General features: G+C 43.6%; 1 protein-coding gene across 3 annotated transcripts; it reads right to left on the bottom strand.

Moving 5' to 3' along the window:
• Positions 1 to 46: 46 nt before the first annotated feature.
• LOC106747507 (CD63 antigen-like) lies at positions 47 to 15,176 on the bottom strand. Of its 3 annotated transcripts, XM_014625079.1 has the most exons (7): positions 14,853 to 14,926; positions 8,839 to 9,314; positions 4,560 to 4,748; positions 4,190 to 4,360; positions 3,772 to 3,993; positions 3,465 to 3,526; positions 1,159 to 1,177 (listed from the first exon to the last, which is right to left on the bottom strand). In XM_014625079.1, exons 2-7 carry the CDS (start codon positions 9,229 to 9,231, stop codon positions 1,159 to 1,161), a joined length of 1,056 nt encoding a protein of 351 aa, XP_014480565.1. In that variant the 5' UTR covers positions 9,232 to 9,314; positions 14,853 to 14,926. The 3 variants fall into 3 exon arrangements, with proteins under 3 accessions (XP_014480566.1, XP_014480564.1, XP_014480565.1); XM_014625080.1 differs by lacking the exon at positions 8,839 to 9,314 and having other exon boundaries at positions 47 to 1,177; positions 14,853 to 15,176; XM_014625078.1 differs by lacking the exon at positions 14,853 to 14,926 and having other exon boundaries at positions 47 to 1,177.
• Between the last annotated feature and the right edge of the window lie 5 nt (positions 15,177 to 15,181).

Raw genomic sequence — 15,181 nt, 5'->3', positions numbered from 1 at the left:
TTGTTGTTGTTGGTGTACATCCGATATTACACGACACTCTATATANTATATATATATATTTCACGGGGCACCGTCGATTACGAATAAGAGTACACTGTCTTTCCTCTCATTGTAAAGCACGAAAGTATCGTTACAAATTCAAATCACGAGAGATTACTACACATCGTATATATTATAAGTATTAGAGACTGTGGTATGTCGATGAGGAGGCATGAAAAGTAGACGCCGAGACTGCATACACTCGAGTACGATTTGCGCAATACAAACTATGTACTTTTACGGGTAGTATTAAATTATCAGAACACAAGTTTATCCGTGTAATTAAACGCTACACATAATTCGTCCATTCTGCACTCCGAGGAAGATTATGCAGAAACAGCTCGTCATCGTGTTTTTCGACTTTTTTGCTTTTTATGCTTTTCTCTTTGTGTGTCTGGCGAAAAATCAAGAGGAATGATGGCTGCGTTTGAACACTACCTCTTATAATGATAAATACACAATGATCGCATATATAATGCGCAAAAGATCATTACCAAAACTCTTCAATGTACAAACGCATCGTGTGAAAAAAATATATCTGTCAGACATTGTAGCATGGCACATCGTTTAGCAGGCACTTATTCGTGTCGTATATGTGCCGAAATTGATCAACATTCTATCAGGTAATTCCTTGTCAATCGGATCGTATACGATTTCGACTAGTTCGTCTTTCACGTTCGTTTTTCTTTATTGCTTCTTATGGCAAGTGATGATGTATACTTTTGGCAGATATTGGCAGTAATTTGATATTAAATTTGATAGAAAATATCAATATTTAATGCGTGTCCTCTTTTTTATTTTTTTTTGTCTCTTTTATATATATATATAAAAGAGCAAGAGCGTTAAAGTTGCCAATTCTCTTGTTCTCTTCGTGAAAGTATGTAATTTCACACAAATCACACACCGAGACGTAACTAACTTAAGTTACCACTGTACACACTAAATACTTGTGACATCATTCCTCTTTGAATGTATATATGTATATGTATAATTGTAAGCACAATAAGAGAATGATTACGGTCGTAATGAACCTACGTATTTATCGTAATGAATCTAAGTATTTATCAACCAATGTATGATGAACAATATTATGAAAAATGCCTCCTAATTGATGGCAGATCAGTGTGCTGTGGTTTCGCTGTAAGTAAAAATATTACATCACTAGGCATCAAACATAAAACGATTGAGAAACATTTAGTATTACAGCATATAATATATATGTATATATATTAAGCGATACATGGTATATATATGATACAAACAACGAAAAACAAAATATAACTTCACGATATTTATACGATTGTACGGCATTGAAATGCAGACGTTAATATATAACACATGTTTTATATTCATAATTTGCCAAGTTTGTGCTGTTTACGATCAACGAATTGAATGAATTCTCTTTCAAGTTCAATTAACCACAAATGGCCTCATTGGTATAACTTTTCTTTTTATGAATTACTCTTCGTTTGAGATAATTCATATATAACATGAACAACTATTCATTTTCATCTCTATTTCTATATACCTATACATCTCATAAGACATTTTTCATGATTGTAACACTATGTAAACTTTACATTGTGGTAAACAACAGAATATCTTAATGTTAAATATATGGTATTTCTTATTTGTATATCTGAAACGCAGCATATACGTGTAGTTAATATGCAATTGTAAATAGAGTCTAACACTTTCCTTTACTTCTTTTAGTTTGTTAAACGAGGAAGCTTTTCATTAATCTTCAAAGAGTATCATCTAGCAGAGAGATAGATGTGTACTAGATGTGTACTAAGAAAACAAAGAGAAAAAAAACAAGAACGAATTGCGCATTGACACATGTTACTCTCAATCACAGTTTCATTGCGCCTCACATTTTTAAGCACAATAAATCTTATTAATCTGTTCGAGCGTGATTTCCTTAGAATGGATTAACATGCAATAAAAGAAATGCCCTTCATCATACACCACCGAGTTAATGCTGAGACAGTATATATGTATCTTGACACTTTATTTTGCACGTTTGACTGCCGCATTGATTAATCGCGCAAAAAATTTTCACAGACGATTGAATGACTGAAGGTACGAATTAATCAAGGTAATTTAAGATGCGTATATCTTCTTATACCTTTTGCATCCCGTTTCATTCATTCACTCTCTATTGGTTGTACGACCAATTTTGTAGATACAATTAATCGCACTTTATTATATGAAACTTCATGAGGAATCAAACAGTAATATCATAGTGTCGATCACCGATAACCATCGCGGCATTCAACAACGTGTCAATATTGTTAACTACCCTGTCATCTGTTATTCTGACAGTTAACGTTAAACTACTTAATCGATGGCTCAGAGCCACAAGTCTCAATTCCACCTTGGTGAATTGTATTCGCACGTCAGAAAATCAAGTAGAATATCTTTTTTCCGAATACTTAATCATTTTTCGAGACGTTTGGTAAATCTAACGGAAAAGTGAGCGTGTATTATGTAATGATACAGCCACAGATCTAGATGGGTTCTTGGCGCGCGTGCGCACGTGTTCACTGTGTACAATACATGAAATAAAATATAAATTCTCGATTCCGTGAATACATATGTTGATCAAATCGAAAAGCAAAATAAAGTACTAAGAGACACGGATACTCTTGCAACTTAAAGATGATATTGCTCGGTATTATAGCGGAGCCTCGACAACAATGTCCGTGTATATTGCGCCATGCGAAATAGTGTGAAGCAAAAGACACAGGAGAACAACAAAGGTACACTTTTGTTAATAGCTGAACAGTCACGTGAAGCAGACGTTAAACAGAAGAAGCTTCTAACGTATTTCGAAATAACTTGCGCTTTATATGTAACTTCTCGATCATGATATATCACGGTTATCGTGGCTCAACTATAATACAATATCACAATGACACTGAACTAATCAGATTGTACATTTATAAAGGAAAAAAAAAGAGAAAATATCGTATAATCTTTGAATAACAGACAGTCTGTTATCGTTAATGTATGTATAGGATTTTTTTTTCCGAGATCTTATTGTAAAAACATACAAAACGTGTGTGCACAAGTGTGATATTTAGTGCCCGTAGACGAGGCAAGGTCCAAATATCAAAGTAGCAGTGAGATTTCTTTGGAGATCTTTAAATTGTATGTTCATCACGCACTTCGTAACGAAGAACCAATAATCACAAACGTCTCCTTTGTTTTGCAACGTGTTAAAGGTACACAAGCGATGAAAGAAAAGAAAATACCTCATGTATAACTGTGCACGGACGTAAGAGTTAAATGGTAAACGAAAATAAGGGATAAAAAGATATATAGTGACAGCTTATGTGTGTGGTATGTGTGTATAATAGACCAGGTTTTATACAGGTGCATTTTAGGCTTGTTGCAATGAAAATTTGTGTCTATCAGCTTACACAGTCTCATACTCGCGGCGAATTGAGCGAGCCAGACAGCACGCAAAGATCACTCCGATCAACTGAAACAGATGAATGGTCACATTTTACAGTTTTGTCATTTCTCCCCTTCTCTTCTCGATAGGCTACGCTTGCGCCCTGGTACCGTGTATTGAAATTTATTAAAATACTAGTTACAATAAATTCATTAAGATACGCTTGAAAAAAATCCTACCGTATACTTCTAATATATCTGACAATCGGTAATAATCAGAATCTATCAACGTGCATGCGGTCGAGGTCATAAAATGGTAGTCTTAGGACTTACTTGTACGATGGCTATGCCTACGCCCACTCCTCCCAGGATCAGAGCGCTACTTTCTATAGCAGCTTTTAGTCTCATCATGCAACCGTCTTCGAAAAGGTGAATCGAGTTCGCGTCGCATTTGCCCTGAGCGGGGAGTTCCTTACAGCAAGACTCGGGGATAGTGTTGTCTTCTGAGCCAAACTGGATCCAATCTGCGGGACTGTTCATGCCGCAGCATTGCAACTGAAATCATAACTCCATCAATATACAGAAAAAGAACGTACGATCAAATCAATATATTTATCTAGGCGGAAGCTGGTGGTTCACAATACACATTTCACGCGAGTGGGAATAAATATTTCATGCGATCGAGAGGTCAAATTGAAACACACGGTTGTGATATATTTTTATGCATAGGCCATTCGGTGAAAACGCTTACGTCATGCTGCATAATATCCCATGAATTACGGATATCCCTGTTTTCCTCGTACTGCCGCATAGTACTGTTCATACGGTTCTCCAGCATATTGGAGATTTCTCCCCTCATCATGTAGCCGGTGATTCCAGCGCCCAATTCCAGGGCGAATATCAGCAATAGCAAGACTGAGAACTGTAAGAGTTACCGATCAATTATCGCACAGTGGACATGAAATAGGCGGAACTTGATGTCTTACGGCGTAAACTCGTGCACAACAGTAGCTTTCATCGGGATTAATCGATCGCGTCGTTTTCTATCTTTTCGTCGCGACATTTACGCGCGTCGCACAAGCGAGAAAGATGACGGAAAGTAGCATGTTGCAGTGCCATACCGTGATTATCATGCAATGATTTTCCTTCACGGCGCCGCAGCATCCGAAGAATGACACGAGGAAGACTATGACACCGACGATAATCATCAAAACCGGTGCCGCGAAGAACCAGCTGTCCACGAAGTTGTTGTACCCATTGTAAGCGACCAGGATCACGGCACCCACGGATATAAATACGATGCCGGTGACCTGGAATGATACATGAGAACTGATTTCTTGCAATTAACTTAAAGTTATGAGGAGAAATTGCACAAAGATACGCTTATCTTTGCATGAGCGGCAAAAAGTGCTTGTGTTTCCTCCCTCCTTTCAACACGAGTCATTTAAAAACGCACGGCTAAGTTAACATCCTGCATTGTTCCGCGTATCCTTTCACATGTTACAGTAGCGCTCACTTTCACCGTGAAACGTACTTTTAAAGTGAAAATCCTTATCCGTAGTCATTATTGACCGTGGAACTTACTGATTTAAGTCTACGATACGACATTCGAAAAATAAATAAAATCGGTTCTCGCGCCGACGCAAAGATATCATCGATGAAAGTTTCACCGTTCTCGTCAAGCCCAGAAATGGTTTTTTACCTCTAGAAAAAAAGAGAGTAGAGACAGTTTTCCATTCCGAGATGAATTCAATGAATTGCACGATGAGCAGCCTGAGTAATTAGGTCAGGTATCTAATACCTTTCTCCCGTTAATAGCTCGGTTTTAAGTGGAAGGTGTGATCGCGCAAGAGCTGCATTGTTTACCAAGGAGGAAGTAGAAGTGTCACAGTTACGTCGAACGGCTTTCAACGTGACAATTATGTGAGAACGAATTTCGAGCGTTATCGCGATCGAGATTCGCCGCACGCAAGGAATTCCGCTCGGTGGTACAAACATATTTCGTAAACCGAAGAAATACCATAACAGTTGAAAATACACCTGCAACGTCGAGAACATATCGAGGAATCGCAAAGGAGAATTTCGGGAGCAAAGAGTACGTAAAAACCGTACGTAGGAATGATTCGTTTCAAGAGGCATGAGGCTTCGGGAAAGAAAAATCCCCGAAAGATTCACCCCGTCGATCCTGTCTTATCATCGCGTCCGAATGAAACGCGGGATAATTTTCATAAATCCGGCGATCATTTTGTGCATTTGTAACAAAAAAACCGTTCCTCTTTGTAGCAGCCGCCTCAGATCGCGGTGATGCTTCTCTTGTCAAAGTCGTGACCGGAAATTGATCGCAGTGCGACGTCCTGTCGCTGGATCTATCTAAATAAAGACATCCAGCGCGAACAGCGACGACGACGACGGCCGAGCGGCATTCTATGGCCGGAAAGAAAAAGGCGGCTGCGACATCGCTCGTAGGCCGCCGATAGACACAGCCAGAGAGTATAGACTCTCTCCCCTTGTCTCCGTTACCTACGTGTGTCTTGTCGGCCTACGTGTCTCTCACCTACGTTTTACGTGCGCGTCTCTCTCTCTCTCTTTCTTTCACATGTACACCTCGAGGCTACGAAACCGAAACCGAGACCGGTCGATTCGCTCACCCTCGAGCGAAGTCCTAGATACTAGCAGCTCGCTAAAACTCGCTCGTTCGTAACGCTAACAGGTGACCGCCACTGCTGGGTGAACTTTAAGTATGAATTTATTGAAAAGTTTCAGCAACGAGGACGACCCAAAGGCGGCCTACACGGGGTGCCCCAGAAAAGAAGGATGTAAAGCGAACGCATGGCGTCATTTATCGCGAAATTTAGGGCGAGATCCTTTTCCCTTCGGCGAAGAACGTCGCGGGGCCCCCGGCTCGTCCAGAACAAAGGATTTCTCGCGAATTTCTCTTTTCTTCTTTCGAAGAGGAACTCAGAAAGACATATTTTCGTATATCGCCTGCATCGTGAGTAGCATTAATACGTTAAGATGCATTCTCATAGACAAAAGAAATAATAATATAAAATTAACGATAGATACTCTCGTATGTACATAAGCAAGAATATTATGATATTCTTCGAAGATTTTTAATCTTGAATCTTCGGAGCGAGTGATACTTGCATCGATGCAAATTCAATCAAATCAAGACTAAAAGCGTTGCGATATTCTTGCTTATATATGAGAATATCTATTCTTGATGAATTTTTTCCCGCGTGCAACAAGAATGCCCGTCAGTATGCGAATGGAATCATCGAACATTGCTGCTTAATTCGCCCGGAAGAGGACGCAATTGATCCTAAATTATTGTACCGATAAGAAGTCAAGTGCTTTCGTTAAAATGATGGCGCAGCGAGTGTTTCTTAAGATAAGCCGTATTTTTAAACACGTGCTGTGTCGCAGTGGCATCGTAAAAGTATAAACACTCGCACACTATGCTGCTCAGCATATTTCTCGTCCGCTCGGGAAGAGGTGGAAGACACTGCCGCTGGATGACTCAACGTTACTCGTCATTTAAATCCTTAGCCGGTAATTCGAGAAGAGAATTTCCAAATGCGAAATCTAATCGTTCGAATGTATATCGCGGACGGAATTCACAGGCGCGGATTGCGAACGCTGATATATATCTCCCCGGTCGGTTCCTCGGCAATTCTCAGCGGGGCGAGACCGGCCGCACAAGAAACAACGCTCTTTGTCCGTTTTACACACTCTTTCTGGGACACCCCGTGGGTACAAACGCGGTCGCCGCGCTGGCATTTCACGCCGGACGGATCATTAAACGTGCAATAAGGGGAGATATACCGGCCCCGCCGTTCTGGCCCCGTGTCGTCGTCCTTTGCGGGGTTGTTTTTGTCCTAGATCCTTCCAACCGTCCTACGGATGTTTTATCCGCGCGCGCGCGCGCGAACCGTCCGCGAATCGCAGCTCTCAGCGCGACTCCGTCGTTCATTTTTAACGATTTCCCGACGACGAGCACTCTTCCCTACGTGTCTTTCCGTCGTCACGAGTCGATTAATAATTCCGATTCCTCTCGGGCGGCCGGCGGAGCTTTCGGCGAGCGCGCGCCGCGGAAACTCGTTAAATCGAGAGGAGCCGCTCGTTCAATTATCGCGCGTGCACGCCCGTCGAAGTTAATGTTTCCATTTGATCCCCGGCCGTGTCAATATTATTTATTTGCTCGCGCGCAATTCGCGCGTCGACGTTACTCGCCGCGGCGACGAACATTTCGCCGTACGCGGGAAAACGCGCCACCCGCGTGACGATCGTAATCCCTATGTTCCCACTTCTTGTTTTCATATCTGATCCGCGATTTCGCCGAGGTGACACCGCCTGTGTCGACCGGGCGAAGAATTCTAGATTGCGTTAAACGTTGTCAAGTATCGATCGTTTCCATACAACACGTCCGCCGAGGCCCCGCCGAGCTTGAGCACCGCGAAGTTTCCTTCGAGAGACGATACCCTCGTGTTTATATTATTTATCCGGAAAAAACGCGCGCGCGTATGAGTGTGTGTGCGTCTGTCATTTCGGTCACGCTACGTAACATCTGCACGAGGGGTGAAATATGAATGAACCGGGGCGGCGAGAATTTTTGCAAGACACGCCAGACACGCGAGCGGCGGACGAGATGTCGGCGATAGCTCTCTCTCTCTCTCTCTCTTTCTCTCGCATTTGTCGAGTTACGTGTTGTAAACGCCACTGTGTACATATCCGCTTACTATACCAGCATTGCATCAGGTTACCATATAGCGTTTCACACGAACGAAACAAACGTAACGCCGGCGATAATAAACGTGACGATCGAAATGCCAGGTGAACATTCATCGCAATTCCGACTTTTCCGCTGAACACCTGCGCGGGTAAGAAGTGGAAAAAAGCGTCACTCGCTCGAAACATGTCGTAGACCGCGAATTTGAGACGACGTCGGTCGGAGGAACCGCATCTCGAAGGGCCGCATCTCGAGTTCCTCCCGAATGCTCGGTACGTCGTCGAAAATCCACCTCTATCTGAGATTACATTTCTTCCTTTACACCTTTGTACTTTGTACGGGTTAATCGGATGATCGATGATTCATCGTGTAAATCACTCGTCTCGAACGGCGCCGGGCGGTACAGTCGCGTCTAGTTCAACAACGTTGAACAACGTCGAGATTAGCGGATCCCCAGACGCTGTTCCAGGCTTGACCGACATATAACAAAGCCTGGCGGTCGCGACGCCGCGTGCGATAGGTCTCGGCGGGACGGGTCGGGACGCCGAGAATAGCGCGTCCCGGCGAGAGGGACTTCGGCGCCTTCGTTCGTCTTCGAGCAGCTCGCAGGCGAGCGGGCCGGGAGAGCGAGGAGAAACGGGGCGACGCGCCGATCAAAACAACGTACTCACCGCGAAGATCAGGTTGAAGAGGAACAGCAAGTACTTGACGCAAGCCATACCGCCGGACACCATTTTCGTCACTGTACTGTTATTCTCGCACTGTTTACGAATAAGAAAACGAGCCACGCGAATCACCGAATCGACGTCGCGAGGATTGTATTCGCCTGGTTTGCGAGCCGGAAACGATGCACGCCGATCTGCCTTCTCCTCACTTCGAGAGCTCGAACCCCGTCTTTCACTGGTCCCTGCCTCTCTCTCTCTCTCTCTCTCTCTTTCTTTCGCTCCTGTAGCTACGCCAACGAAACCGTGCGTCGAGATGCTCGCGCGTCGACTGCCCGCCGTCAAGTGTTCCGGACAATGTATTTTTGTGTTGCGCGGTGTACACCAGAGATGCGCGCGCATCTGCCCGACGGTAGACCGACCAGGACCGTGATCACGCGCCCGGAGGCCCCGTGGTAGTGGAGTAGCCAGTGTTTTTCTTTTTTCTTCTCGACGCGATTGGGATGCGAAGAGGAAGGATTAAGTGTTGATCATTTTGAGGAGGAAACAATGTTAAGCTGATTGATCTCGCGGAACGATTATTTTAAGTTTCACATCATAATGTACACCATGTATCATTAATGCTTGACGCGTAAAGTTACACTATCTTAGAGTGACTTTCAATAAGTTCTAATTTAATCGATGATTGATTTAGCCAGCGGAGTTAACAACGTTGACAATAAAAGACAGTTCACTGTTAAAACGAATAGGAAGATTCTTTTCTTCTCTTTTCGAATCAATATTTAAAATTATTATTAGTCAAATCCCGGACTGAATAAATTTCTAAAAGATGTCTTAAACACGTCTAGGAGACATTCTACTTTTTTTAAATATCTTTCGGACGTCTTTAAGAGATCTTTTAGAAATGAGAAAATTCTGCTTGGGATGTTACTTGTGCCATTTTGCCAACATAGACGTAAATTAGTTACCACTGAACGACAAATTATTAATTAGGTCATATTTTCTAATCTCCCTTTTGTGTAAATATTAATATTACTATTATTTATATTAATATTATATTACCATTATTATTTATATTAATATAAATATTCTTATTAAAACAAATCATCACGGGATAAAGCAGTGTGAGCATTGCCAAGAGTGATATTCGGTTGAAAGTTTCAGAGTCTCCGATGAAGCAAGCTGATCAACGGAGTGGAACGCACTCTCGACATACTTCTTCTAATTATTATTCCCTTCTCGCAGAGCACGCCGACGAACGTCACGTTCATTCGACGACGATCGAGGGGCCCGGGAGGTCCGAGCACGCCGCGACGCTCGAATGCTACGCACCTGCGCGTCGTACCTCGACGCAACGCAACGCAACTCGACGCAACGGCGCGTTGCACTTGGGCGGTGTGTCATGGCGGGAGCCGAGGATGATCGACAATTCAGCCGCGCAAACATATTACGTACGCCTCTTCCATCATCCTTGATTCCCCGATACCATCCCGTGAATCGGGAGATTTCGCACAATCGCGTCGGAAAATCGCGCCGTCAGCCCCGTTCACGTCGCAAACGACAAATTTGCGAACGAACGACTCTCGCGATCCGTACTTACAGGATTACGAGAGAATTACTGATATATTATTTAACGATAATTTCTCAATAATATATCGGTAATTTTGTCGTATTCTTGTATTTTTTTCCGCACGAAGATCGCGTCAATGACAGGCGAGATAACTGAAATGAAATTTTGTATTATTCTCTTAATGTGACACACATATTCAAAAGTGCCACCGATTGCTTCTGTACAATCGCACGCATTAATGCCGCTCGTTGGTCGAGGGAGAGGCAGTGCAATGAACGAGGTATCGTGCCGCCTACACGTCGTGAATTATGATGCTGACACGACGCTTTGACGCTATCCTCTGTCGGCGTTCCACTAAATATACACGTCACACGCGCGCATTTTTCAGTTGTCCGCGACTCTGCCGAGGATAGCGTGGAAACGACGCGATTGTTTTGATGAGGAACCCGGGGCTTCGTGTGTCCGATACTCCGCAAAATTGCGCCGCGCGCAATTTCACCCGCGGCGTTATTTCCCGCGTATGTTCCCTCTCTCTCTCTCTCTCTCTCTCTCTTTCGCCAGCCACGCGAATTAATATTGATAATACTTTCCCGGAGTTAGAGACCCATATCCTTTCTCTCGTGTTGCGGGTCAATAGAAAGAAAAAAAACCACACACGCTTTTGCAACTTTTACACCACCGTTTTTACTCAAAAGCGGAACGAAAATCGTTTTAATTTGCATTCGAACCCAGATAACGTTAAGATGTACTAGGACGTCGTAAAAACTGAAATTATACGTCTGAAATTTTCATTGCAGATACCGCTTAAAAGACACTTTCGAGGTGTCTTTCGGACGTACGTACGTGTTACTTGGGAATGCACTTGGCGCGCGGAAGAAACATTATTTAAGGAACTCGACCGAGCGACAATATTTGCGCAATAATCCCCGTCCGGCATCAATGCTCGTTATATAATGCTCCGTACGCGCTTCCCCCGTCAAAGGGGAAATTAGTCTTGACATTTGCCCTAAACGTATTATCGATCTTCTAAATATAAGTGCATAATGTTTATGTTAAATGCCTGAGAGACTTCGTCTGCCGCATCGGAGACGGAGTTCAGGCGCGCGTAAAAATACCGCGGAGTTTGTTTCACGATGGCGCCGTTAACCTTATAATAAATTCGCGCGCGGTTTTCACGCCGTTCGCGCGGTACGATGGAAACGATGGATGACGAGATGCACCGCGACTGTAACGGTCGCATTTTCCGCCACGTTATTCCTCGTCCACGCGCGAGCGAACAGCAAAGACGCAGTAAGGAAATCAACGATCGGTCATCCGCTCTCGACGATTATGCCTGCCAATAGCAAAGAGAGAGAGAGAGAGAGACGCGACGGACAAATGGAGACGCGCGTTCTCCAGCCGACGAGACGCGATAAATCGAACGAGAGATCAGCCGGTCGCTCTTTGAATTTCGCTTTCGCGCCATTTGGCGGAAAGGTCGTGTCCCGTTTCTCTCTCAATGAGTTTCGCAACTCATCCGTAAAAGAATGCAAAAACATCCGTCTGAGATTTTTTGTTGCTTCAACATGGGGAACGTGTTAGAAAGTACACAAACGCGATGTTAAATTGACACGTTTATCTCGTTAACAAGTTGACAATTACGCTAACGAGGTGTGAATGTGTTAATTTAACATTATATTTGTATACTTTTTAACACGTTCCCCGTGTTAAAGTAAAGTGTCCCATGGACCGTTTTTCAGCATAAAAATTGTTTTCTGTTTTAGGACGCTGGCAGAATCTGGCTTTTCGGAATTTGAATTTTCCCATCGGACGTCGTCGTCGGACGGGAATCCCGAATTTCATCGGGTGTCAAAGTATCGCAAACTTTCCGTCACTGATCATATGTGGAAGAGTGGCATTTGAGTTTACGCACTGTTGTGTTTTCGCGTGAGAGAGTACGTGCCCCCCCGCGCGCGCGCGCGACGGAAGGGGGAGAATTCTCTCCGCGATGTCGGCCACGTCAGACCGCGTTCAACCCCTACACGACCGGTACGCAGTAGCTAAATATATATGAATATAAAATGCGCGGTAGGAGTATGCGCGCTCGATCCCGCTTCAGGGCCACATTGTATTCGGCTTCGTCTCTAAACGCCCGCAACAGGCCGTAGTTAAGTCGGCCCTTCGCGCACGGCAGAAACGGAAAATTCACCCTTCGAACTATGCCCGGCTTCTCCTGCTCCGTGAATTTTCAAATTGCAATGCTCGCTTTTTAGCGAGAGACACAAGTTCACACGCATGTCTAATTGTATCGTCTACCCGAGCGGAACCAAAAAAGTCACAATAAAAACGTCGAAATGACGGTAAAATGACCTTCAAAGGTAATTTCTGATCGTGACGAAAAATTGATCAATTACAACTTTGGAATTTACAGATTTAATTCTTTCCAAATAAGCTGTTCGTTCAATATATTTAAGTTGCACGTGTTAGTAACCATATAGAAAATTGTTCGTGCAACGATATTCTATTTATTGTAATTATTAATAAAAATAATTTTACTTATATATAGCTAGTTAAAATTAAAAATTGTAATTACTATACCTTTAAATATGGCAACTAAAACTTTTTTGCAACAACAATTTACTTGTAAGAAATAATTGTGTATTTTTAGGTTGTTTTCCAATATTCACTGGCAACACTAAAAATCTACAATATACGTGACATGAACTATAGATTTCCGATACTAGCAGTGTTTATCGGAAACCAGAAGAAATATAAACAGTTGAGTGTGGCGGATTTAAAGGCGTTCTATGACATTCCGTAAGTAAGAAAGCCATTGACAAATCATAATGCAGTCACGAAAAAGCGAAATTATCGTTCTATTTAAAGTATTCAATGACATCACTTTGACTTTCTACAAATGATCACTTCCCGGCGTCATTCTGATATCATCTTAACTTTTGTATGACTTTCCATCCTGTTTAGGTACTATCTTTTTCTTTACCAAATGCGGACAAACGATGACACAGTTATACTTGTATCAATTTGTGTCTCTTGTTGGGAAGCAACCAATCTTGTTCACCGATTCGCTTTATATTCCAATCGTCGCTAGTCGAATAATTCATCGGCGGAGATAAAGCGGCAGGCCGAACAACCAATCACGGCCGGGTCGATGATTGAGATATCGAGAGATCGTAAAATCACCATTTCCAAATGCTCGTCCGTAATTGATCGGTTCCTCTGTTGCTTGAGCTTTTGTAAGCGCCCCCGACGCCTAAGGCCGTCGAAATAAATAATGCCGATATTTTATTCGTCGAGGGTCAAGACTGTGCGGAAAATCCGAGTTTCCGCGACGGTCGAATATAATTCGCGAGTCTGTCCTTTTGCGCCTCGCTTCGGAGTTGCGAAAGGACGTCGATATAGGGCGGATATTTGTGTCACGGAGGTTGATCGTCGACATCATTAATACCGATATCGTACCACGCCGGGTAATAACTCGCGTCGGGAAGTACGTCCGGACGTGCGGTGGAGATATATGTGTCAAGTGTTACCCTTGAGCACACGGCTATCGAATATTACATTAGCGACGTTGGATCTGCTCCATATTCTACGCCTCGACGGTTTCGATTACACGGGCTATAACTAACGACATAACCGAACGTAATCGGCCGAACCGGATACCGCGGCCATTGTGCAACTAGTGCGATCGAGTTTCCGCAGATTTCCGCGGAAACCGCGAGCTGATGGAGAGAAAGAGAGAGAGAGGGGGGGGGGGAGCAGCCTGCGCGGGGTTCTCGTTACGATTTACTCCCTTATACACGCACGTACGCACGCACGCACGCGTGGACGCGCTCATGCAAGCGAGTGCAGACGCAAAAAAATGGTATACAATTATTTGCGTAGAATTGCGGCGACATTTATCGAGCGTGTTCGTAAAGAGATAATATTACACAGTTGTGGAGTCTTTAAATAAATCGAGCTCGGAGGTTTACCTCGCCTAACTTCACTTCGTAACCTATGCAACTTTCATATCTCCGTGATTACGATATAAATGTACAACGAGTACATCGAGTTCAATAAAATCGAAGGTGCTCATGTTCGATTCTCAAGTATAGATTTGTAGCTGCAGCTGCAACTGTTGCCTTTCGGACAACAGCGACGGCGTTGCATTACGATACATTGCGCCAATATGATATTTGAAAAAGAGATAGATGGATGGATAAAGACTTTTATTGTCGGTCTAAAACAAAGTCCTCTAAGTCTCGGTTGCATCGAACTCCGATTAAGCGACGGTTAAATTGCGTGGCTGCGACAGAAATGAAAGAAGATAGAATGAGGCTAACAGCGCGTGAGCGCCTAAAACGAACGCAGCTTCAATGATACGTTTCAAAGAGAGAGAGAGAGAGAGAGAGAAAAGGAATGCGCGAAAGTAAAATTCCAAACGAAGCGTCCTCCGTCGATTTAAAAGCTCACTTACGACACCCGGCCGATTCGCATCGCCGATTGGCTCATTGTCGAACGCTAAAACAAGCCTCTCCCTTTCTAACCGCCACACATCGGTAACTATCGATAGCTCGATACGGGGAAGGTCGTTTCGCTTTCCGATGAATATCTCGCCACGTGTCACCGCCAACACACGCGCCGATGTGCCGCGAGGAACGTTCCCGTACGTCTCCCGTATTCGAAAAATCGTCTCGACCGAGAACAACCTTTCAAGTTTCATAACCTTGGCTGTACCATACGTCGCGGATCGACGGCAGGTGTGCGCGTGCGCGAGCAATACCGACGCGCGCGCGCGCGCGCACA

The sequence above is a fragment of the Dinoponera quadriceps genome, unplaced genomic scaffold (genome assembly GCF_001313825.1).
Source record: "Dinoponera quadriceps isolate SergipeBrazil2010 unplaced genomic scaffold, ASM131382v1 scaffold2159, whole genome shotgun sequence".
NCBI classification, from domain to species: Eukaryota; Metazoa; Arthropoda; class Insecta; order Hymenoptera; family Formicidae; genus Dinoponera; species Dinoponera quadriceps.
This window is presented reverse-complemented; position numbering and strand designations above follow the sequence as displayed.